This window comes from Crocodylus siamensis, chromosome 1, assembly GCF_052110815.1.
Source record: "Crocodylus siamensis isolate JL-2025a chromosome 1, ASM5211081v1, whole genome shotgun sequence".
In the NCBI taxonomy this organism is placed as follows: Eukaryota; Metazoa; Chordata; order Crocodylia; family Crocodylidae; genus Crocodylus; species Crocodylus siamensis.
This window is the reverse complement of record NC_143395.1, coordinates 79,753,602-79,777,677: the sequence shown is the minus strand read 5'-3', so window position 1 is coordinate 79,777,677 and position 24,076 is coordinate 79,753,602. Positions and strand designations below refer to the sequence as shown.

The window sequence follows — 24,076 nt, the reverse complement described above, 5'->3', positions numbered from 1 at the left end:
ACTGTTAATTTTGTTAGTGTTGCAGCTGTCAGACGTTTTGCTAGGACAGATTGTGTGCATAGCTACAGGGCCCTTCTGTTTGTTTTCCACTACTCTGAATATTAGGACTGCAGACTTCTGACTTATCTGGAGACTTAGTGATTGACACAACATTTATGTATTAAGAGGACATAAATATTTCCCAGATTTGTTATGACTGAGTAATTTTTTCAGTGGAAGAAGTGCAGTTACTTTGTTTAGATCCATGCAGCAAGTTAATGTTGTAATACTTGAGTGCTCAGAACAAACGAGTGTCTTTAATTATAGGAAAAACTGCTTGGTACTTTCCTGGAAAATAGATTAGTATTTGGATTGTTTTCCTGCATTAACACTGTTGAACAAGGATTTTGTTACTGGTGTCATGGATGGTGTTAATGATTTTTCTAGTGAGGAAGGGAGTGCTCTCTCCAAGCATAATCTAAAACGGGAGGAATGCATTTGCTAGGAGTGGGGTAACTGTAGTGACACCCAAATGACTAATTATCATTTTAGAGAAAAACCTCATAGAATGCTTGGATTATTATTCATTCTTCATCATGACTGATGAGAAAGGTAATGGTAAAAGTGGTTCATAGGGAGAAGAATTACCCTTTTCCCTTCATTCTGATTAATCAATTAGTTAGGAGTCTTTTATAGAAAAAAGGATTATTTTCCACAAGGACAACTTTTTTTTATTTCAGAAAATTTTCCACTTTTCCATTTGTATACCATCCTACTATTTTTTAAAGAGCCCTTTTGGGTACTGCCCAACATGAGAGCATAGAATTGGTTGCTTCTTTCTTGGCTAGCTATAAATAATTATTATAGGAAATGAAACTTGTATGCTTGTGCCTGGTTGAGATTTACTGGTCTATGTCCTGGAAGTCTGCAACAGGGAAGAGGGGACCCATCTGAATATTCTTCTTGTATTCATGTATGATAATATAGTGAATACCCTCCATGCAAAAATATACCAATAGTACATGTTAGTTTAAACTAAATTCCTCAGTGTTTACTAATCTGAAGAGAAGCCTAACAAAGCTAGGTGAATAGGCAAGATGAAGGAAAATGATAATTCTTCTTGGCAAGCTTATGATATCTCATGTTAGCAGGAATAAACTAAACCATTAGCACCTTTGCCTCAGTTGTAAATTTACTTTCTCATTCAGGAGAAAGACATGTGTGCTGGTTTGGATAGCTTAATAATAATAGTTATGTAGTGGAGGTAAATAAGCCAAATAATTATATTTGGAAAAAACAGTTAAAAATATGATATTGTAATCATGTAATTCAGTTGTATACCTTCACCTGGAATACTCATTTAAGCTCGGATCAAGCTTTTGGAAGGAAGATGGGCAAAAATACAAAAGAACATCCAGAGACAGGTAACAGAAATGGTTACAGGCACAAGCATGCTTTCATAGCAGAAGAAATAATAAAATTGGAACTATTTCAATTAGAGAGGTGACCAAAGGTGGGATGATGAAAAAACACAAAATAACACAGAAGAACAATTAGTCATACTCATTTAACCTTTCTGATGATAAAAGAGAAACAGGTATATTTATGAAACTGGAAAAGTTAGGGAGAAACTGAGGAAACACTTTTTTTAACTTGCCATGTAGTTGTCTGGAACTTCTTATAAGTTATCCTTCAGGCAAAAGTATACAGGTTAAAAATACGCAGTTATTCCCAGTTACATAACAAGGTGCATTATTAGAAAGGATATAAAGCTTCATGCTTAATGACATAAATCATATTTGATTTCATAATTGATGAATTAAGAAAACCTTTTGTGGACAGTTCATAGTTGGCTGCAAAAAGGATCCATGTACTTTCCTCTGTAATGTGTGATGCCAGCTAAAAGGACCATTGACCTGATCCAGTAGAGCAGTTTCCTTTATGGATGCTTTAATAGGGTTTTTTTTATCAGTAGACTTCCAAGTGTTTTATAAAGGAAATTGGTATTGTCATCCCTGTTTTACAGGTGGAAAAGCTAAGGCACAGAGAGATTAAATGATTCAGCAGAGGTCACCCAGCAGGCCAGTAACAGAGCTAGGAGTAGGACTTGAATCTCCTGTATCCATTCAGCCAGTGCATTGGAGGCTATTACATTTTTTCCAGTGACTTGTATGAACTACATAGGGGTTTTATTTTCTTTTGCTAGTTGTAGGTGGACAGTAGGGCTGTGCGAAGCTTCAGTCCCTGATTTGATTCAGCAGAGATTTGGCTCGATTCAGTGGCCAAATCTCCAAATCTGAATCAAATCAAGAGACTTTTTAATCTCTCCTAATCAAATCGGAGAGATTCAGAAAGACTTGGCGATTTGGATACAGACACAGCTTTAAATGTTTTTTCTAGATACCTCAAGGTACCAGGTGGCTTGTGAATGCTGAGCTGGTGGGCCGGATGGAGCATCCCACAGGAGCGTGGGGGCTCCCCAGCATGCTCAGCAGCAGACCCGGAAGTGGATCAGAAGCACTTCCAGTCTACTTCTGGCTCTGCCGAGGAGCACACGGGGGGGGGCACCCCTACACCCCTCCTGCTTGGCAACTGGTGCCTGCTGGGTCTGGGGGGACACTTGCAGTCCTGTGGGATGCTCCATCCACCCCAGCATCTCAATGTTCACAAGCTGCACCTGGTACCTAGAGGCATGTAGAAAAAACATTTAAAGCTGTGTCTGAATCACTGATTCTCCTAATCAGCATTGAATCTTCAGATTTAGATTTTCATAGATTTCATAGACATCAGGGCTGGAAGGGACCTCGGGAGATCATTGAGTCCAGCCCCCTGCCGAATCTAACTGGGGACAGTGATCTGAATCAATGAATTGAATCACTGTCCCCGATTTGGGCTGAATCCAAATCGAGTACGGCCCGTTTCACATACCCCTAGTGGACAGCTACACCTACAGGCATTCTCTTTTCATTTTTTCCTCCCTCTCTCTCCTCTGTGCCTTATAGTCACAGACACTTTTTAATTAATAGTTATAAAGACTGACTGATCTCATATAAACATCCTGTACTTCTGTGGTCAATTGTGGAAGATTAATTCATATTTTAAAGCTTTACTAAAAGCCAAAGACATGGACTGATCTGCTAGCATAGAGGCTGCAGAATGCAGCAAGTTTACTTCTACAAGCTGTCTCCCTTTCATACATCTTCACAATTTCCAGATGCAGTGCCTTCCCCACCCCTTTGAGCTTGTGCAATGACCACCTGTTTCCCAGAACCATTCAGTTTATCAAACAGAATAGCAGCTATGATCTTCCCATGTTGTGTGACCCAAAAGGCACCTAGAATTTTGTTCTAAATTAGATGTCACAGTGGGCATGCTTGCTCAGTTCCAGTAAGCCATGCTACCTTGCTTATAAGAGATAAGAGATGCATATTCGGATCTTGGAACTTGTTATTGCTTTGAGTGGTTAGGTGCATTTGTCTAAAAGTTAAATGGGCTAGTGATTTTTGGGTCAGTTTTGGTGGGGGCTTCATTTATTATATGTGAGAGTTGCTGGTTTTCAGAAAATGCTAAATTCCCACCTTCTGAAAAATCTGATTCCTGTAAGGTGAATCAATTGGAGGTACTATAGCTATTTTTGAAAATGTAGGGACCAGATATCTAAAACTTTCAGATAAATGGGGTGCCCACCTGCAGCTCTGAAAATGCTTCAGTCTTCAACCACAAATTGCTGTGCAGAGGTGATGATCAAATACTTATTTGTTAAAAACCAGCAAGTGATTATCCAAGCATTGATTAACTTGGTACTTCAGTTTACTTTGACACTGCATTATTTCCATTTGTAAATCAAATGAGCTTGATATTTAATTAAAGATTATTTATTTTTTGTGCTGGGGGAGGAGAACACAGGGATTTAAAAGTAGTAGCTCACTGCTAAATAACAGTTTTGCAAATGAAACCAAATACATCATATATATTGGGTGGCCCATTTAAGCTCAGGATGAAAAAAAGAAACATCTTCTAGCAGTACTCAAACTACCTCATTACTTTAGTAGAGGATAAAAGCATTGCTGCTCAACTGAGTAAATGCACTATGATGTAGGAGGAGAACCAACCTCCTGCTATGCCTATTTAACTAACCTGGAAAGCACTTTAAATAAGGACTTTGGAAAACTCTAAGGTAAAATCAGTATCTTCTTGAAGCTGGCCAAATATGAGTATTCAGCCAACATTGTAAAACTATGTTTTGTTTGGAAACCACCCCCCCACGTATTTATAAATCTAGTTATTTTTTCTCTTTAAATTCTTCTGGTGATAGATACATCAGGCTTTAGCAGTAATAAAAAGCATTTATGTAGAAAAGGATTCATATATATACTTTGTGACTATTCGTCATCTTTATCAACAAGGTATTTTAATTTGCAAGATTGAAATTGATTTTTTTGCTCTTTTCACCTGACCGACTAGACAAAAATGCAGGTTCTTCCAGAAGAAATGAATGAGGAAATGAGGTATTTTATTTCTTTGGCAACCCACACAGCTCTGGGATGACATGGCTAGGCTGCTTTTAGTTTCCTAACTAGCTTGGGTTTGTCTGTGCTGTCCCATAGTTTGCAGTGTAAACATACCCAGAAGACCACAACATTTTCTAAAACAGTAGCTAACAGAAATCTGTCTGCCCATGTATACTGTATTCAGGACAGAGGGATGTTCCTGTGACTGAGGTGGAGGTTACAGCTATTTAATAAAGTTGCTTAACTGTTTCTTAGAGCTAAATGAAGCACAGTGATTGCTTTGCCAGTTTGACTGAGGTTTATCTTTACACAGAGCAATTTACTATAACTGTGCTTTGCAAATTATAAATATGTCTAACACATATTGCTGGATCTACCCATAAATGACCAGGAATAAATTATTTTTAATCTTAAAGTTGTTGCATATTGCTCTTTCGCTGTTTCTCACTGAAATCAAAATTGGGTGCTAGATCAAGCGCACATATTCATAAAAAGACAAGGACAACAATAGAGTAAGTTTTTAATCCAGCTCTTCTTGAATGACAGTAACTGTTGTTGGTCCTGCAACTGACCATTTTGGAGGAAAGTGTAATCACAACAAGCAGAATTTCCTCTCCACAACTGATATTAAGCATACATTTTGCCTTGCTTGTTGCGACTGAGTAGTCTAGACAGAACCATACTGAAAAAAATAAGTGATGATTCTTCTCCATTTTTAGTAATCCTACAAAAATACTCTATTTCTTAAATATTTTTTAATTGGTTATAGTTGTTTCTAAGGTTTTCGAGAATAATACATTCCAAAATTTACCTTTCAGCCAGGGAATTTGCCTGTAAACATTCATGTGAAGGAAGCACAGGTGCAAGTGTTTTTAAAAGACAGTATATTATAGCCCCTCTTTGTAAGATGGTTGAACAATTTTTAAACCATAGTTTAATTCTCAAAAAAAAAGGATAGCTTAATTTAAAATGGTTTTTAAAATGATTATTTATAAAAAAAGAAACCTGTTCAACAGCATACATATATTTGTAATGCACATTTTAATTAATTCCTAATTTACATTGCAAAAAAATGGTAGATAATCACTAGAAATATCTCTTTAGCTGATGTATCAAGATCAGTTGTGAAATGATAGGCTTAAGAAACATGCACATAGCTGTCACAGTTGTCCTTCACTACTTATGGCCATTAACAGGAGTTCAACCTGTTCTGTCATTATACTGCTGACACTGTACAACAGGTTGTAGCGCATTGGCACTGGCTTCCATATGTCAGCACATCTGTGAGCGGTCAATTCAACCAACCATCTTAAAGTCTTCCACTTTTGCCAAGGATCTTGCTTGAAGCATATTTTCAAGGAGACGAGAATGCACATCTTTTAGTTGTCAGATTTCTATGTATCAATGGGAATCAATTCTCCTAACCCCTCATTCTGGTTTATAAGGTTTAGGAATCTTTTTTGTAGAAGTGTCATTGTATTGCTTGATCTCTTCATATTCTTCTACCTCTTTCTCTCCACCCTCAAAAGAAATGAAACCCAAACTCTCTCATTCTAAGAATTTTTCCACAGAGCATTAGAAATTTAGGATTGATTGTAGTATTATATAACATGTTACAGGCATGGATACCCAATTGCTCATCTATTAAGCAGTGTGTTAGCAATGACAGCACCTGTCAGTCAAAGTGAAACAGCCAAACCTTGCACTGTAGCCTTGTAAAAGGCATTTTCCTAACACTTTGCCTTTAAAACAGTGCCCACTATAGTCCCATCCTCTTTCTCACCATATCTCTCTCCTCTTTATCTTTTTTTCCTCTCTATCTCTCTCTCCAATCCCTTTTAGCTATAATGAAGATTTAATTAACTACAGGAAAGTCTAAAAACAATCCAGAAAGGACCCTCTTCTAGCTCTGTTAAAGGCTCCAAGAACTATTGTGAAACTGAACTCTAAAAGAAACAGTTTAATTGAACATTACCCCTGCTGATTGTTACACTTTCCCTTTCTCTTTAAGCCAGTAAAATCATGTGATAGCCACTGAAGCAATTCTCTCTTAAAATATTTTAGTCAGTTACTTTTAATAAGCACACAGCTTCACATTTTGTTTGTTAATGGGGAAGTTATTCATGATTTTTCTCTTAATTGCTTTGTAAATCTATCTCTGAGTGAGGGAGTTGTATTCAGAATGCAAAAGGATCGTGGTTTTGCCTATCTTCTATTTTATCTTGTGTTCTGTGTTGATGAAAAGTCCTGTATTTGCCATCTGTATGCACTGAAAACTGTCATAAGAATGCTAGCAATAAAGAGCCTCCGTTGAACTTGGGGTCAGAGGCCACAGTTAAGCACCACACACTTCCAGCACTTGGGACCCTTCTCTTGAACAATGCTAGGTTCAACACCCTTGTACAGTCCCAGACAAGATCTAGAGGTGGATCTCCAATCAGAGGCAAACAAAGGAAATCCTCCAGCACCTCATCCTCATGTTACCAGAGTACCTTTCAGCTTGCAAAAAGCCTTCACAAGAGGAACAGGTTCTTACCTGGGGGTGCAGTTGTATCCACCTTTGGCTGTGCGCATGTGTACAGTGATCTCTCTAGCCTCATTGCCTCTTCAATGTGGCTCCTGGCTAGAGCTACTGCTTTAGTGAAGCTCCAGGACCCAGGAGGTGGATGCCACTGTCACTTCACCTCACCCCACACCTATCCTGGCCTGTCGCCAGACTCAAAGAGTTGACTCCATAGAGTTCCACAGCTCAAGGTGGGTACAGCCCTACTGTTCCCATTCCCACTTCCCGGATCCATGCACACAGAGCGATAAGGCTTCTGAGATGTCTCAACTTGGCAGAACCCAGAACTCTTGAAGACCCAGGTGTGCCAGTCCCAGTACTGATTTCTACCTCCAAGATTTCTTGGCCTACGGAATCTCACAGTCATTTAAAGATAGCTATGTTACCACTGATGCACTTGGATCCAGGGCATAAGAGATAAAGAGAGGAGTCCTGCCTGAGCTCATTTAAAAAAAAGGTTGTTCAGTATTCCTGTCTGACAAAGGATGCTCATCAAAGATGCTGGCAGCTCTTGAGCCTGAAAAAGTATAGGGGTCATTATCAGCTCACAGTCTCGTACTGTACAGGTTTCCCTCGCTTTATGCTGTATATGTGTTCCTGGAAAACAGCGCATAACTCGAATTCGCATAAAGGGAACCCACTTTACAATGTAACAAATAGGGATACATTCCAAGACCTCAACTGTACTGACTCCCAGACCCATTTCTACCACTTTTACAAGACAACTGTGGTACTCACCAACAGCAGACAGTACACATAAGCACAGGGTGGTGGTGAATATTACCATAATGGGGATGGCAACTACAGAAACATGTCACAGACAACGAGCAAGGAGCACAGATCCACACAGATTATTTTTTGGTGCACATCACTCCCACAATGCACCACACAGGGCAGCTGACTGCAGGTTTCCACTACACCTATCACATAAGAGTGAATTTATCTCGCATATAATGAATTTTTGGTATAAAAAAGGTCATCTCATGAGAGCAAATTTGTACATACAGAACCTGTATAAAACGAGGGAAACCTGTACGTGTGGTGCCAATGCAGCCTACTCCTGGCACCATCTCACTTTATCTATCTGTCAGTTCTGTCGTGCTGTCCGGCACCAGACTTGTTCATGTCTGAAATAGCACTGGCAGCAAGTGCTCCCCCTGACACAGATCTCATTTCTATCGACAAAGTCTTCTTCACAGAGACAATCAAGATCTGCAGGTACCAGATAACCACCCCCTTCCCCCACCCCCTTGCCTCCACTAATACAGCACCATGGATATTTGCTGAAAGACAGATACCACTTGGATTGGCTCACAAGCCCTAATGTTATCAGCAGAACACCAGTGTTAGTCTGGCCTTGGTGTTTTTAATAGCTCCCACCACAACCAGGGACATTCGTCATCCAGAGTCCATGCACAGGAATGTAAGAAGTATTGTACTGGGTCAGACCAATAGTCTGTCTAGCCTAGTATTCACTTGGATAGTGGCAAGTAGTAAATGCTTTAGAGGGGAGAGTATATGTGCAGGGCATGTCTAGTATTCTAATCAGTGGACCTGTCTTCTGTGAATTTGTCTAATCCCCTTTTTAAGAACTTTGCCCATTTTCCTTATTTTCCCAGACCACCATGAGGTCTCAGTGTCTGAGCAGGAACAGCTTCTCTACTGGAGCCAGCCTTCTTTTTTCAAGTCAAGTAAATATGGGGTACTGGTTGAAAGAAAATTTGAGAAGCAGGTTAGGTCCATGGCCTTTATCACTTTGGTAAGGGGGCACAAAGCAGGGCAGAGCTAGAGTGTATTCTGTTGTTATTACTAAGGCAAAAACGCCTAGTTAAAGGAGATATAAAACAGACCCCCACAAGAGAGACTATTGGAAAGCACGTTGTGAAGCTGCTTCATTTTGAAAATATCACTACAAAATATTTCAGCATTTTGGTTTATTTCAGTTTTTTTCTGAGTGAAACAGGAAAAAAAATAACAGGAATTCAGAATATGTTTTGGTCAACTTACATTTTCATTTTTTGATGAACAGTTTCAAACAAAAAATTATGCCAACTTTTTTGATTTCCCAGTTTATTAACTTCCAGTTAATGTCCAAAGAAAATAACATGGCTCCTGCCATATTTAAAAAATAGATGACCTCAGTAAAGTATAAAAAGTATAAAAAGTAAAACACACAGTGCAAACGATAAGGATTTGGAAATTAGCATTTGATCTGCATGTATACTGTGTTACATAATTGTTAATGGTATAATGTTATATATTCTTCTGCATGCTTTTGGTATGAAGTAGCCAACACAAAATTGAGCAGTTGTGATGCAAGGTTAAGGAAAATCTTATTATTAAATCTGGATGCCTATAACCCCTAAAGACCTTACCTGGACAAGTGAAATTACTGTGTGCTGGACAAGCTGGTTATATGCTCTTAAAATTAGAAGTGTTAATTTGCCTTGAAACAGGAGGGTGTTAATTTAAACTAGGTCTTCTGTCTTGTTTTCATTTTAATGCTGTTCATTCCAATTAATCACTTATCAGCTATTCACATATTTTGATTGGCTGCTTCATGAGAAAAGAATGTTTGCTATCTATTAAGTTAAATTTCACCCAATTATTTGCTTATCAACTATTAACATATCTTGGTTCACTGCATAAGCTGAAACTAGACAAATAAAGCTAAGAATTGGTTAATCAAATAATGCAAAGTGCTTGGAAAGACACTTCCGCTTGCAGCAGACAATTTATGATAGTGTTTCAAGTTATGAAATGTGTTTGTAAACTGGAAAATGGGTACACATGCCTTTTATTTTTTTACATTAATAAGCACATTTTACCTTTTGGAAGCATACTTAACATGTTTCCTGCCATTAAGGACTGTATTGGCCATGCTAGATCATTCATTCAGTGACATGTCCAAGAGAAGAAGAACTGATTTGTTGCATGTGGGATTCTTTTCATTATTTACACACATCTGATACACTTGATAACATGCAATTGAATAGCAGTTGTTGTAATTTTCAGTTTATTTGCCAGTGAGTCTTTTTTAAGAGCTGACAAAAGAAAGTATGTGGCATGTTGAAGTGCAATGCTGCATTATCATCCCTCTTGGAAAGGGGGAACATTTTAATATGTTGACAGGGGCTGGTGTTAATAATCAAGTAATATTTAATGTGAAATAAAACTGTATTAAGAGTGAATAAACACACACAATCTTATTTAAGATTCAAGATATCTGGAGATGAGCACTCAATAGATCCAGGTTGTCCTATGACAGTTCATCTGAGAAGGATTCTTATAGCAAACTTATCACTCAGTATAAGTATATTCACAGAGATCTTTTGGTCAGTTTTTGCATTAGAAATTATTTCAGTTTTCCTTGAAGTCTTTGTTCATATGGATTATAAATTTATATTTAAAATAGATCCTGCAGATGGACTGTTGGTATGAAAGTGATTTGTGGGGTTTTAATGGCAAGCATGATTTAGGCCACTATGTGTCTACTGTTAGATGAAGTGTTTATTTTATGTGTCATTTGGTGTAACTTAGAAATACAAAAACAGTGAAAAATGCTGATCCAGCCTGAGCAAATTTAGCCTCTTTTGGGTTTATGAGGGAGATATTGTTGCTTCTGTTTTTTAAATATTTTCACTAGACTCTTTAAGTCTTCATTTGTCCTGGATAATAACTGTGAAACCAGCAACTGCCAATGTTCCTTGTGTGTCCTTGTGCTGACTTGCAAGCTGGCTTGCCTTTTTTGCTGCTGATGCCAGACACCATGAAGGAGGACAGCTCAAAGGACGATATGCTGTGAGTGGACAAGGGCAGCACCAGATGTGTGTTTCCTAAGGCATGTGGATCCTTTGCTTCACAGATTTTTAAGTCCTAGAGACTAGAAGTTTGTTGGGAGTAGACTGCAATTTTTGGGGTGCCGTTGAATTCTGTGATAGTTCAGAATGCTGTTTAACATAGGAGGCATCTGGGTGTAGTGCTGGTAGGCAAATATTTTATATTATATCTCTAAAATCAGTTAGATTTTAAGCATAAAAATGGTAGTGTAAGAGTAATGGTGTAGCTGTGATGGTCCAGAAGTTAGGCAAAAGGGAAGGATTTCTTAAGGTGGTAGCTTTTATTTGACCAGCAATGTCATCGGGATGCAATTAGACAAGCTTTCAAATGCAAGGAGTAAAAATTTCATCTTTTAGATATTCAGTAGCTGCTAAAGTACTGTAAGTTAAGCATAGGCAGATGCACACAGTGTATACACACATCTTTTGTGTGTGCTCCATGTACTTCCTTGAAAATGTGACATTCTAACTATATTTTTTTTACCTCTACATATTTCCCAAGCCCTGTTCTTGTATCTAAGCAATACAAGCATTGAAAGAGGAATCGATTTTTTGATGTGGCCTAGGAGCCTAGATTTCCCCTTTCTCCCCACAGTATTATTTCATAGTGGAACTAAGGTCATTTGGGTGCCTTACCTCACCATTTCCCTATCTTAAAATGTTTGAATAACCATTTTTTAAATCCACATCAAGTCTTTTTATAGTCATAGAGTCTCTCCCATTCATTTTACTAAGATAGAAAATGTGTGTGGTGACGATGTGTACAGAAGTCTCTTTTATTAACTTATTTCCCTTTAAAATGGCATGGCTTTTCTGAGATATTTAGGAATTTAAAGGCATTCTGGGTTCATCTATTACACTGTGTAACACTGGATACATGAATACATTTCTTACGGAGTTTGTTTCTTGTTTTTCATAGGCTTTTTAAGGTTGCACAGAATCTAAAACTAAATGCAGACATTACACTTTTTTCTGGTTTAGGTGGTCAAAAACCAGCCTAACCTGTAACAGAACAAAAGTTCAGTGCATGTAGACCAGTCTAAAAATGATGGAATCCCATCTAAGATAGACTTGGATGGATATAAAATTAGATTTAATTGGTTTGGGTTAGACTGGCGTATTGAACTTCTGTCCCATCTCCCCCCTGACTCAAGTTAGGCTGCAGTCCCCCAGCATCCCAGGAGCTTTTGTGGTTCCTCCACTTCCCCCACCTCCCGGCAAGGCAGTCAGGCTAGCCGTGGCCTGTGTTTGTCTGCTCTAGCAGAGTACCAGGCCGTTCCTGTCCCTAGGCAGACACAGAACTAAAGCAGCAAAGCCTCTGCCCCCCAGCCTGGCATCCTACTCCCATGCCTGTCAGCTGAGCTGGACTGGGCAGGCGGGGGAATGGAGGCCCTGGCCCTCTTAGCCACCATAGTTGGGGAAGCCAGGTGGCAGGGGCTTCCCCCCTCCCATGCTGCCTGGCCCTCCTGACCAGCCTGGCAGCATGGTTTTGCTCCACAGTTGTGCCCTCCTGCCATGTGTCAGTGGGAGGGGCAGCAGCAGAGGACCCACCTGCCCCCCCAGACCCAGCCAGCACAGTTGGCGGGGGTCTCCATTCTACGCCCCCCCCCCACCTAGCCACATGACAGCTGCAGGCAGGAGCTGTGGCTCAGAGCTGGTCTGTCAACCACGCTGGGAACTGGGAGCAAGGGGCTGGGGGAACGGAGCTTGCTGGCCTTGGTCCAAGAAGGCCAGGCTGGGTCCGTGCAATCAGGGCTCTGCTCTGTACTCTGCTCCCGATTCCCAGTGTGGCAGACAACCCAGCTTTGAGCCGCAGCTCCTGGCTGCAGTTATCAGGCAGTTGTGGGAGCGGGGGGAACAGCTGCCTGCTGTGCAATCCCCCCCAGTGGCTCTGGGCCTAGTCTGTGCCCCCTTCTTGCTGCTGGTTTTTACTATCCTGTGTCTGGTTCCTTGTGATCAGGCCTAAGAGAGAATGCCTTGCATTCAAAAGATTATCTAACTTTATCCTAAAATCATAGTTAAATCAAAGATATCATCCTAAGATATCCTTGCCTCTCACATTGTTCTCGTCTTATAAACTCTTTGGGACAAATACAGATTTTCTTGCTTGAACAGCCTAATCAAATTATCCATTAATAAATGATTACCAGACGAAGGAGAATTTTTTAATAACAAGCCTAGGACCCTAAAAATAATTTTTATTTTGTCTTAGGTGATAGTATGCATTGCAAAAGGTTCTCCCATAGATGAAGTGACCAAACCAATCAGACAAACAGGTTCTGGAAAATGATTCTAGGTTATAGGGCAAGATAGCAGTAACCCATGCAGGATGATTACAGTAAAATCCGGGAATTAATTTTCACTTCTCTGTAACTATTTTAGTCTGTGCCATTTTCTTATTAGTTTTTTTTAACACTAAAGAAATGCTGGCCTGTTAGCTTTCATTGGGGTAAGAATACTTTTGTTGAACTCTCAGGTTATGGATACAGCTTGCACGTAGAGGTACATACCAGCAAGGGAATGCTTGGTTGTCTGAGCAGCATGATGGCAACCTGACTAGGTGTGTGCATACAGTCAGGGAGAGAAAATACACAGCTACAAAATTTGTCTGCAAAACAGTCTGTCTTGGGTTTGCCATTTCTCCTCTAGTTATGCCAAAAGGTGTGAATAAGTAGTTTAAAAGAATTAACAAGAGAAAAAAATGAATAGGGCAATTTAAGAATATGCTGTTGGATCGTGTGTTGATTCCTCTGTGGCCCTGGTCTTCAAGAAAGATACTGGCAAACTTTGATTGTCCATCCAAAAGGCAAGGCAGTCGGCGATTGTGTAGTTTCTGTACATAATAATGGGTCTTAATTTGATGAAGTGAATGTAATTAAGATTTGTAAGAAGGGCTTACTCAAATCAGAAACAAATTGTTTTACATTGCACTTGCTATTATAAGTGTGTGCCTGCTGCAATTATGCCTTTTAAGCTTACAATCCTAAAATGGGTGGTGAAGTAGCAGATGTGTAATATATCACCCCTGTGTTAGCTGAATGATTCTTTGATTTAGTTTGACACCTCATCAAATGTTTACCACATATCAAGAGTTCCTGCTGAAACTGGGAAAGATTTCCATTGATTTCAGAGTTTTGATACCTAATGGAGGGAAGGCCCTGGCAATTTTGATATTAAGAATTGCCTAGTGCTACTGAGGCTACTTACTCTTTTACTTAACATGTATTCATAATTTGTGTACTTTGGGTGTGTCTACATGTTCATTAATGCACCATAATTATGAGAAGAGTATGTTGGCATGGTCAAAAGTGTAGGTATTCTTTTCTTCTCCAGACACCTAGTCATCCACTTCGGCATGGTTTGTAAGTCCAAACAATGCGACTTATGCTCAGCTTGACAACTCTGTTCTTGCTCATGTAGCCTTATGAATGTGAATAGCTATGTGCACACCCAGATATCCTGTGTGTAAGCGGCACTCTGGAGACTTAAATGTCCATGTAGATGACCAAATCTAGTGGTCCTGGTATCCACAAAAGAATGCCCCTGAAAGCATTTGATTTTTTTTTTCACCATTTTACTGATCTTCATATGGTTTAGAAATAAATTTGGATCCTCCTGGCTTTCAGTAATTTAATGTTATATATTTAATGTTAATTTTTTTTTCAGAAATGGAATAAAGTAGTGTGTAGTAAATTAAAGACTATAATATCAGAAATGGGTGTGCTCCAAGTTGATGACTGATGTTCCTAAGCTAGCACATCAGTAACGTACAGCTGCCTTTTAGTAGTAGTAAAGTCATTTTAAACTTCTACCTTTTTCATAGGGCCCCTCGGTTTAAGGGTTTCCAACAGCAGGATAGCCAAGAGCTTCTCCACTACTTGTTGGATGCAATGAGAACAGAAGAAACAAAGGTAAAATCTTTATATAATTTCAGGGAACTAACTTGGATTAATTTTAGATTGAATATCCACTTTTTAATTTACTTCATATTCTCTATGTTTGCTTGGTACATACATAGCTGAGGTTTGCTTCTACCACTAAGGGTAAAGTTGGCTTCTGAAAAGACAGTTAAATTGATGCATTTTCACTTACTTATAATCAGCTTTGAAATACTTAAGTTGTCACATTTTATATAGTAACTTTGGTTAGCACTATTTTAGGGGAGAGTCAAAACTCCAAACCTCTCTTCACCATTCTGCTGCTTAGCCATGGAGAACCAACTTAAGATTTGCCCCTGAAGTAACTTCTCACCCCAGTATACCTTAGTTCCACCTGTCTCAGTCAAGTCCTTTGCAGCTCCAGTAGAACCATCTTACCAGATGATGAGTCATACTCTTCTAGGTTTGGATAAAACTGTACATCCTAACTCCCCTAGGTGTAACTAGCTTATAGATATCAACTGTTCTGAAATCACACTGATTATATAAGAAATAGCAAAAAGATCAATTACATAAGCAAGAACATCACATAAATGGTCAGATTGAAAGAGACATATTAGAAAATAACCATAAAAACTAGAGTAAGATCTAATCCTACACTTCTGATTAAAATGTAACATCAGTCTCTTGCTAGAGGTCTGTCTCAAGCAGCTTTTCTTCCTAGAGGAGTTCTCAATAGAGAATACTTTTCTGTTCAATGGTCAGAGATCATGTATATAGTATTCCTCCCCAAAGATGTGCATCTGCCTTGAGAGGCCAGATGTTATCCCTGATTTACCATTATATCTAAGGAATATTTGCATTTCTTATATATAATGGTAAATCACATCTCTATTACCATATTTATCTGAATCCTTAATGGCCATGAATTTAAGACAACTCCCCTTGTACAGGTTTCCCTTTCTTTATGCTGTACATATGTTCCTGGAAAACAACGCATAACTCAATTTCTCATAAAGGGAACTCACTTTACAATGTAACAGATAGGGATACATTCCAAGACCTCAGCTCTACTGATCCCCAGACCCATTTCTACCATTTTTACAAGACAATTTTGGTACTCACCAACAGTGACAGTACACAGAAACACAAGGCACTATTATAATGAGGATGGCAACTACAGAAACACGTGTCACAGACAACAAGCGAGGAGCACAGGAGATGATATTTTGGTGCACATCACTCCCACAATGCACTGCACAAAGCAGCTGACCACAGGTTTCCACCACATCAATCACATAAGAGTGAATTTACCTCGCATATAATGAACTTTTGGTATAAAAAGAGTCATCATATAAAAACATATTTGCACATACAGAACCTGCATAAAGTGAGGGAAACTTGTATTTAGATTCTGTACAAAGCAAATGTATACATTTGTTATACTTCTCCATGTATAGAATCTAATTATTGAAGGGTTGTCTTAAATTCATACCTCACCACCAATACAGGCGGTAGGGGGACACTCAACAAGGAAGGGAGTAGTAAGGGGGCAGGTGGTGGGGCGTGGAGGACAGGTGGTGGGGGAAACAGTGGGGGGGCAGTCAGTGGGAGGAGCAGTAAGGGGCAGGCAGGAAGTAGCAGGTGGTACGAGACATTTGGTGTGGAGGCAGTGGGAGGGGTGGGCACCTTTGTCCCCTACCACCTTTCTCCCCCACTTACCTCTCCCTTGTGCCTGCAGCCCTGTCCACCTTCCACGTGTCTTCCCTCCTACACTGCTTGCACCCCTTCCTGCTAACAGGCTCAAGTCCCCATCCTTCTTCCCTCATCTTCCCTTCCCCTGAAGCCTCTGTCCCTCCTTTGTGCTTGCTGTTGCTCTGTGCTGGTCAGCTCTGTCCACATTCAGGCTGGGGCATAGAGCAGGGGGCTAGCACCTCTGCTATGGGGTAAAGCCTGCTTCATGGTCTAGCATGCCTACACTAGAGCAAGGGGCAAGTGGGGTTGCAGCGAGGAGAGAGGTGCAGCACAGGTTGGGGAGTAGGGGCTGAGGTGCTGGGGGGGGGGCAACTGTTTGCCCCCCTCCCACCTTGTGCTGGAGTCCAAGATGAGGGGTTTCCTCCCCTCCCTCATGTTAAATGGGGCAAAAAAACTTCATTTTAAAATTGAATAAATACAATATGAATACATCACTAGTTCAATATCCTTAGTAATCAGTTATTCAAGGGGGTTATAGTTTCTTTCCCATTCTGTTCAAGAAGTGGAAACTACCAAATCTCTGTTTTAAGTGTTAGTGTCTTAAAACTGGACTTCTTGTGTCAAAAGCTTTGCCTTTTGAAGTGTGAACTTCAGTTTTTTGGGGTTGGGCCTCTGCCTGACCTGAACCCCCTTCTCTAGAGTATGAGGCTTGTTTGTACCTGCAGTACAAGATGGGGATAAGAACACTCCAACACATGGGCCCAGTAATTTGCTCCAAACCTGGAAGTTCACCAGTGAAGCTGCTCCAAATGTCTGCTTTTGATCCCTCAGTTTCTGGCAGTCCTGAAAGTAGATGCTGAAGCTGCTTTATTAGTACACTCCCAGTTATAGGAGCATGTCAGCTGGCATGGGTGGACAAGGCGTGCTCAGCTCTGTCCTTTTTGGGCTTCACTGCTGCAGTAGTATAGGCCAGGCCATAGGTGTACTGAGGCAGCCCCTGTAAGAGTTGTATGCTGCAATATTCTGTTGTGTATTGGACATGATGGGACTATTTTTCTGACATTTGACACTTCTGGCTATCAGTTAATCCATATCTTTATCAATTAAGGACCAGAATCACAAAGGGGCTTGAACATGGTGAGCGTTCCTGCAACAGAAGTTAGGTTTCCCACTCCAGGAAAGGAATTAACAACTTCAAGTGCCTCTGTTCCCTATGCTTGAAAGAGAGAGAATCGGGCTACGGACATACAGAGTAAAAGGATTTCATCCTATCAGCTGCTTTGTAGTAACGGCCCATGTGCATGCCCTTATGTCACAGTTAGTGGAAGTTAAATTGTGGTACATTACCACAGTTCAGCTTCCACTTACCCCAGGATAAGAGTAGTGCACACTGGTAGTCAGCACAGAGGTAATGACACCTGGTTTAATTAAATCCTTCCCCCTTTTACTCCATAGAATGCACTGTAAAGGGTGAGGCCAACCTTCATTTTCCCAGTGGCAGAAACACTGTACAGAGTACCGTATTTTTCGGACCATAAGACGCACCTGACCATAAGACGCACCCAGTTTTTATGGCAGGAGAGACTGTGTGCCGGTGGCCGGCCATTTTTATTGCCGGCTCCCGGCCACCGGCACGGGCGCCGGCTTCCGGTGTAAACAAGCGGCGGATGTCCCGCTCGGGCTCCGCGGGCAAGCTCCGCCCCGTCTCCCCGGGACACGGCATAAACAAGCGGCGGGTGTCCCGCTCGGGCTCCGCCGCCTCCGTGGGCAAGCTCCGCCCCGTCTCCCCGGGACGCACACCTTCGGACCATAAGACGCACCCTCGTTTTCCTCCCACTTTTGGGGGGAAAAAAGTGCGTCTTATGGTCCGAAAAATACGGTAGTTTGTAAAAGTAAGTATTTCTTAATGTGTTCTGTTACTAGTTTATTTAGCACCTTACCTTTTGGGCACTAGAGTGAAATTTGCAATGCTCAGCATGCCAAACAGAGGAGGATGCCAAAGCCAGGCAAGAAGAAACTCTAAGGAGAAGAAGGTATCTGATGAAGTGAACTCAGTTTCACAAGAGCTTATGCTTTCTCTCTCTATATATCTTATTTAGTTAATTTATAAGGTGCATATTTACCCTGCCTCTTCCCTGGATTTAAGTGCCTAAGCTAGATGCTTGTTTATGTTTGGGATTTACAGATTGAAACCCCCCACATATAATGAACTAATTAATTCCTTCATGACAGGCAACTGGCTCACTCTTAAAGTGTGACCAAAGGAGGAGGTAGCAGTGTACAATATCTTAGTGATTAGAGCACTTATTCAGGTTGTGAGACCTATGTTTTAGGCCTTTCTTAGCCTGATGGAGGTCAAACCCACAATATCACCTCAGAAGAGTGCCATGACCTCCAGACTAGGAAGACACTCCTTCCCTCTCCTTGTTGAAGCTGAGCCACTTAAAGGTTTTGTTTTGTTTTGTGTTTTAATGTTGCAGCAGAGGTGGAAGTTACTATACTGTTCTTCTGGTATAAAATAATTGAAAATGTTTCCCTCACTCTTGATGTGCAGTAAAATCAAGGGAAAGCCTTTTTAAGCAAATGTTCAGATGCTTTCTTCCTCCTGAGGAACAGATTAACAAAAATGTGAGAGTAAATGTCATTGTTGCCAATGGATGTACTGTCCTTATGGTGGTATCAATGTGCATAGTTACTTGTCGTTTAGTTTTACTAGAAATAGTAGCTATTATAAGCACAATAAAAGAACAACATAACATGTTGAGAAATATTTTCTCTTATGAATTGGTCTGTGCAGTATCTCTGTCACCTTTGTCTTTGGGTAAGTGAAGGTTGGTCCCACCCTTTACTGCAATTAAACCCCTGTTTGCCATAATGGTGCATTACTATGAACAGTGACTCTATCACCTCCGGGCTGCGCAGCAAGGGACATTACGACTAAAAGCTCTTTTTCCTCCCTTTTTCGGGTCTATAGATGGTGTGACAAACTGAGAATGTCAGATCTGTGGATCTATTCAATCTTGTGAGCATTGGACAGTTGTGCCAGTCAGATACAAGCAGTAGCAGCATTGTCTGTCATGGGAACTCCACAGCTGTTAATCGTGCTATTGTTATGGAGTGTCACTACCATGTGTTTTTTGATTGAAGAAAGCCTACAGCAATATGTCTGCCACCAGAATCCTTTAGAAATGATTACAGCCACTAACCTTTCTCTTTCATGCTGCTTTTAATTGTGCTTGCTTTTGAGTGTAAAGTTTAGGTAACAGCTCTACTAAAATTGCAGCTAAGCACTTCATTGTTTACCTGTGGAAAACCTTTTATTTAGCTGAACAGTCTAATTGCCACTTCTTATACTTCCTGCCCTGATTAATTTTGAAACTGTAGCTAGTTGGTCCTCTGATATTAATATACTATATTATTAACATGTATTTACAGTATATATTATAAAAGTCTTTTCCAGATTGACATAATTTTACATAAATCTACTTTTTTGCTTGCTTCCCCTCTGTATGTGTCTTATAAAATGGTTCTTTTAATTGTCCTGAGATTTTTGTCTCTTTTTGGTGGTGTGAAACCAACTTCAGATTCTTAGGTATTCTATTTTTTCTCCATATCTTTCTAAAAGTACATGTATGTACTTAGACTTTAAAAGTGAAAGGCTGTCAATACTACAATCAAAATTACACAGTCTGTTGTTTCCAGCAATGTGTGCTGGAGATTGTTTCACACCAGGGTTTGAAGTAGCTGAACCCTGCTGCTAATTGATTAATGTCTGCTGCCATTGTTAGTAGCACCCTGACCATTCAGGGACTATGTCTTTCTTTGACCTAAATAAATGGTTCAACGCACTAATCCCAACAAAAGGGGTTGCTTATGGCCCTAAACCCATTTATGGTGTTCAACTTGGTGAATTACCTATTGATTAGTCCTTTTAGTATATTGTTGGCTTTAAGATGATCAAAGCAGGGCTTGGGATGGCAGGAGATAAATTGCAGGCCAGGTCACATATTCATAAGGTAGAAGTATGACGTCTGTGAGTGGATGAACTGGAAATTGAACCTCTAACGATATCCTTATTATAGCATTTTTTCATATGGCCTGAGTGGAGCATACGTTGCTGTTGTAAATGTGAGAAATATTTTGTTAGTAGTACAGAAATGTTGAAGCATCGGAACTCATTTCTAGAGTGGTATATTAGCTTAATTGTGACTTCAGTGTCCCTTTTAGCAGATACAGTATTACAGTACAGCCTTACTAATTTGCAGTACTGAGCAAGTACATTTAGTAAGGGAGAATGAATACATTGATAATGATTACTTGACAATCATTTAGTTTATAAATACTTTATAGTTTCCTGGTAAATGTTTCATGGTATAGTCTGCATCTGTATTGAAGTCTTACAGTATGAGACATCATTACCACAAATTTATTTATTTATTTTTTGACTGAGAAGTGGGGAAATTTACCATTTTTATGTGCAAATTACACCTGAATGTTCAAATATGTTTAATGTTTATTTATGTATAAAAATATATATTTTTAGTATTGTTTTATCAGTACATATAGGTAATCCTTGTGTGTGTTAATAGGAGTCTTTTGTATACCCATTGAGGTATGATAATGTAAGTTAGTACTAAAATGAAAAAGAATATAAGTTTAGTACTTTCTAAACACAATAGTAGAAGAATGGTGTTGATTTGAGTAAGGCAGAGGTCTAACAAATGTTTATGGAGTCATGACTTTAAACACTTTCTATATTCTTGTCAGTCATTGTAGAAGGAAGCAGTTTCTCCATTGTCATTTTGCTGTTGTCTTGCCAAGCAATAACAGAAGTGAAAAACATGTTGACCGCGTAATCTCATCGTTCCTTGATAAATGCATTATGAACCTAAAAGTGGTCCCTTTCTATGGGGAGATAAGTTCTTGAATGTTAATTACAAAAGTTATATATTAGCTTGTGTCATACAAAAGCATGATCATATAATTTTAAAATCTTAGTAAACGATCTTTCTTTCTAGAAATAATGGAGACAAAATTCTAACCATTTTTAGATGTTCTTAAATTACTTATCACCTCCTGAAAACATATATTTGTTTTAATAGCGGATACAAACTGGTATCTTAAAAGCATTCAATAATCCAACCACTAAAACAGCAGATGAGGAAACTAAAAGAAAAGTCAAAGGTATGCTACCTCCTAATGAATCGCTTAAAAAAAAAAAAAGCATGTACAATTGTTCAAATGTAATTTTTTTCTATATTGACTGTCTATTACAAACTGGAGTTCTAGAGCACTGTGCATGGCTTAAGTAAAATTTTATTATCTATTATTCTAGTGCCATCTAGTGCACACATAAAATATTGAAATTCTTGTATAGTGGCTTGCTTTTGTTTGTTGCTAATATCACTCTGGAATGTACTTTTACTTTTGGAAATACATTATTTTGCATCTTCTGATTTTTTTTATTGTGCAACTATTGCATCACTCAAAGAGAGCACCTGGAATGTTTCATTGATTGAATTATTGAGATCCTGAGCATTTTAAGAATATGAACACAAAAGCAGTATAATGATTTTTGCAATAAGGGCAAGATTATTTTCCAAATCTGAGCTTTTTATATAAGTCGTTGTTGCATGTGCTTATTAGTTTTATTCTTACAGCCCAAAAGTACTGAAGCTTGTCTGAAATATTAGCTTCTTCCAGATCTGTAATTTGTTCCTGAAACTGTAACATAAAACAAAATAAATATATCTTTGTGTTATTCTTTCAAGTTTGGCAGTTTTAGAAACCATCATTTAGAAAACGTATCGGTATCTGCTGCTATAGTGCCTGCTTTGGAACAACAGAATATTAAATAAATGAGGCTGATTACGTGCTTTTTTGTTAAAAAGAAAATCAGAATTTTTGTTTAAATCCTCTTGAGAGATGCAGCACTATTCTGATACAGCAGGGGCAGAAGGAGAGGCTGAATATTAATTGTATCACTGAATAACTTCTATAAATATTATGAAGCGTGCCATATTAGCAGTAAATGAAGTATTTATTATATTAATAATGTTATTGTGTGTTTTGTATGTAATTCATACCTTGTGTTTTTTTAACAATAAACCATAGAAACTATTATGTTGTGCTTATACAGTAGCATTGGATTTGTTTTTTCACATTAAAAAAAGCAATGTTTTTTCAGCATATGGAAGAGAGGGTGTGAAGATGAACTTCATAGATAGGATCTTTGTTGGTGAATTGACTAGCACTGTCATGTGTGAGGAATGTGAAAATGTAGGTATTTTGGAATTCAGTTTGATATGGAATAGATCGCATATTGATTTGTTCACATTGTTTGGTTTTTTAAAAAGATTTTATTGGAGGTTTCTTAGTAACATGACTTATTTCATCCTTAAAATATTCTCTGTATACATACAGGTTTCCCTTGCCAACCACGGGGGTTAGGTTTCGGAAAGTTCCCATGGTTGGCAAAACCGCAGTTGGTAAAACTAAAGGCTTATGGGGGAAATGGGATCAGGGACTTGAATACTGTACATTATAGTGTATAAAAATATTTTTTACTTACCTTTAATACACGGGGTCAATTGGGAGTAGGCATACCCCTAGGGGCACTTAGGTTATAGGGGGTACGTGACAGTGGGCAGGGAACAGAGCGCACCCAGGGCGCGGCGGCAACATCTCCCCCAGCATGTTCACCTGTTACCCGGGGGAGGAGGGGGAAGGAAAGGGGAGGGACGTGTCAGCCAGCCCTGCGCAGCACACTGCAGCACTTCCTCTCCTCCACCCGTCTGAATGGTGTGGTGGGGGTGTTTTGTGCCTGCCAGTCAGCAGCCTGCAGATGGAGCGCTGGCCAGGCCGGGTTGTGGGACAATTGGAGCCCAGCAGCAGTGGGAGCCACCTGTCTGTACCCCTGGATGAGCCGCTGGGCTCGGATTGTCCCATGATTTGGCCTGCTGTTCCCTGCCACCCTGCTTCCCTCCCCCATGACCTGGTGCGGCAGGAAGCAGAGAAGCCGCACCTACCACTGCTTGCCCCACATTGCCCTGGCAATGTGCCTCCTACACACGGGGCTGAATTGAGGGCAGTGGTGCAGGGCTGCGTCCCTCAAATCAGCAGCAGGCACAGGAGGCGCATTGCTGGGGCAGCATGGGGTGGGCAACGGCAAGTGAAGAGATCCCTGCGTGGTTTCTCTGCTTCGTGCCATGCTGGGTCATGGAGGAGAGCAGCAGGGAAGAGCAGCGAGCAGGCTTGCTGTTCCCTGCCACCACGCACACCTTTGGTATGGCTTGGGGGCCACCTCTGGCTGGGGTAGCAGGGGCTGTGGGGGAGAAGGAGAGGCACGAGCAGGGCCAGGGGGTTGGTGGGCTGATGTGTGGCCACAGAAAACTGTGGTTACTCAAAACTGTAATACTGCGGTAATCAAAATAGTATACAGAATATTGACTGTGGATACTCAAAACTCTGGATGGCGAGGAAAACCTGTACGAAGGAGTCTTATGAATTAGAAATGGTTTAAATTCTGGTAGTAGTTTGTATCTAGCTAATTTAAGTTTGGAGATTTCAAATTTTACAGTTGTCCTGGAAATACTGATACCATATTTAATG

General features: G+C 39.9%; 1 protein-coding gene across 4 annotated transcripts in view; it reads left to right on the top strand.

Moving 5' to 3' along the window:
- Positions 1 to 24,076, top strand: part of USP45 (ubiquitin specific peptidase 45) — a 146,371-nt gene that overhangs the window by 94,409 nt on the left and 27,886 nt on the right. For all 4 annotated transcript variants that reach the window (XM_090037182.1, XM_090037189.1, XM_090037195.1 and 1 more), the window contains 3 exons: positions 14,716 to 14,803; positions 21,568 to 21,649; positions 22,653 to 22,744. In XM_090037182.1, the coding sequence (XP_089893308.1) occupies positions 14,716 to 14,803; positions 21,568 to 21,649; positions 22,653 to 22,744 (262 nt within the window). The remainder of the gene's footprint in view (positions 1 to 14,715; positions 14,804 to 21,567; positions 21,650 to 22,652; positions 22,745 to 24,076) is intronic.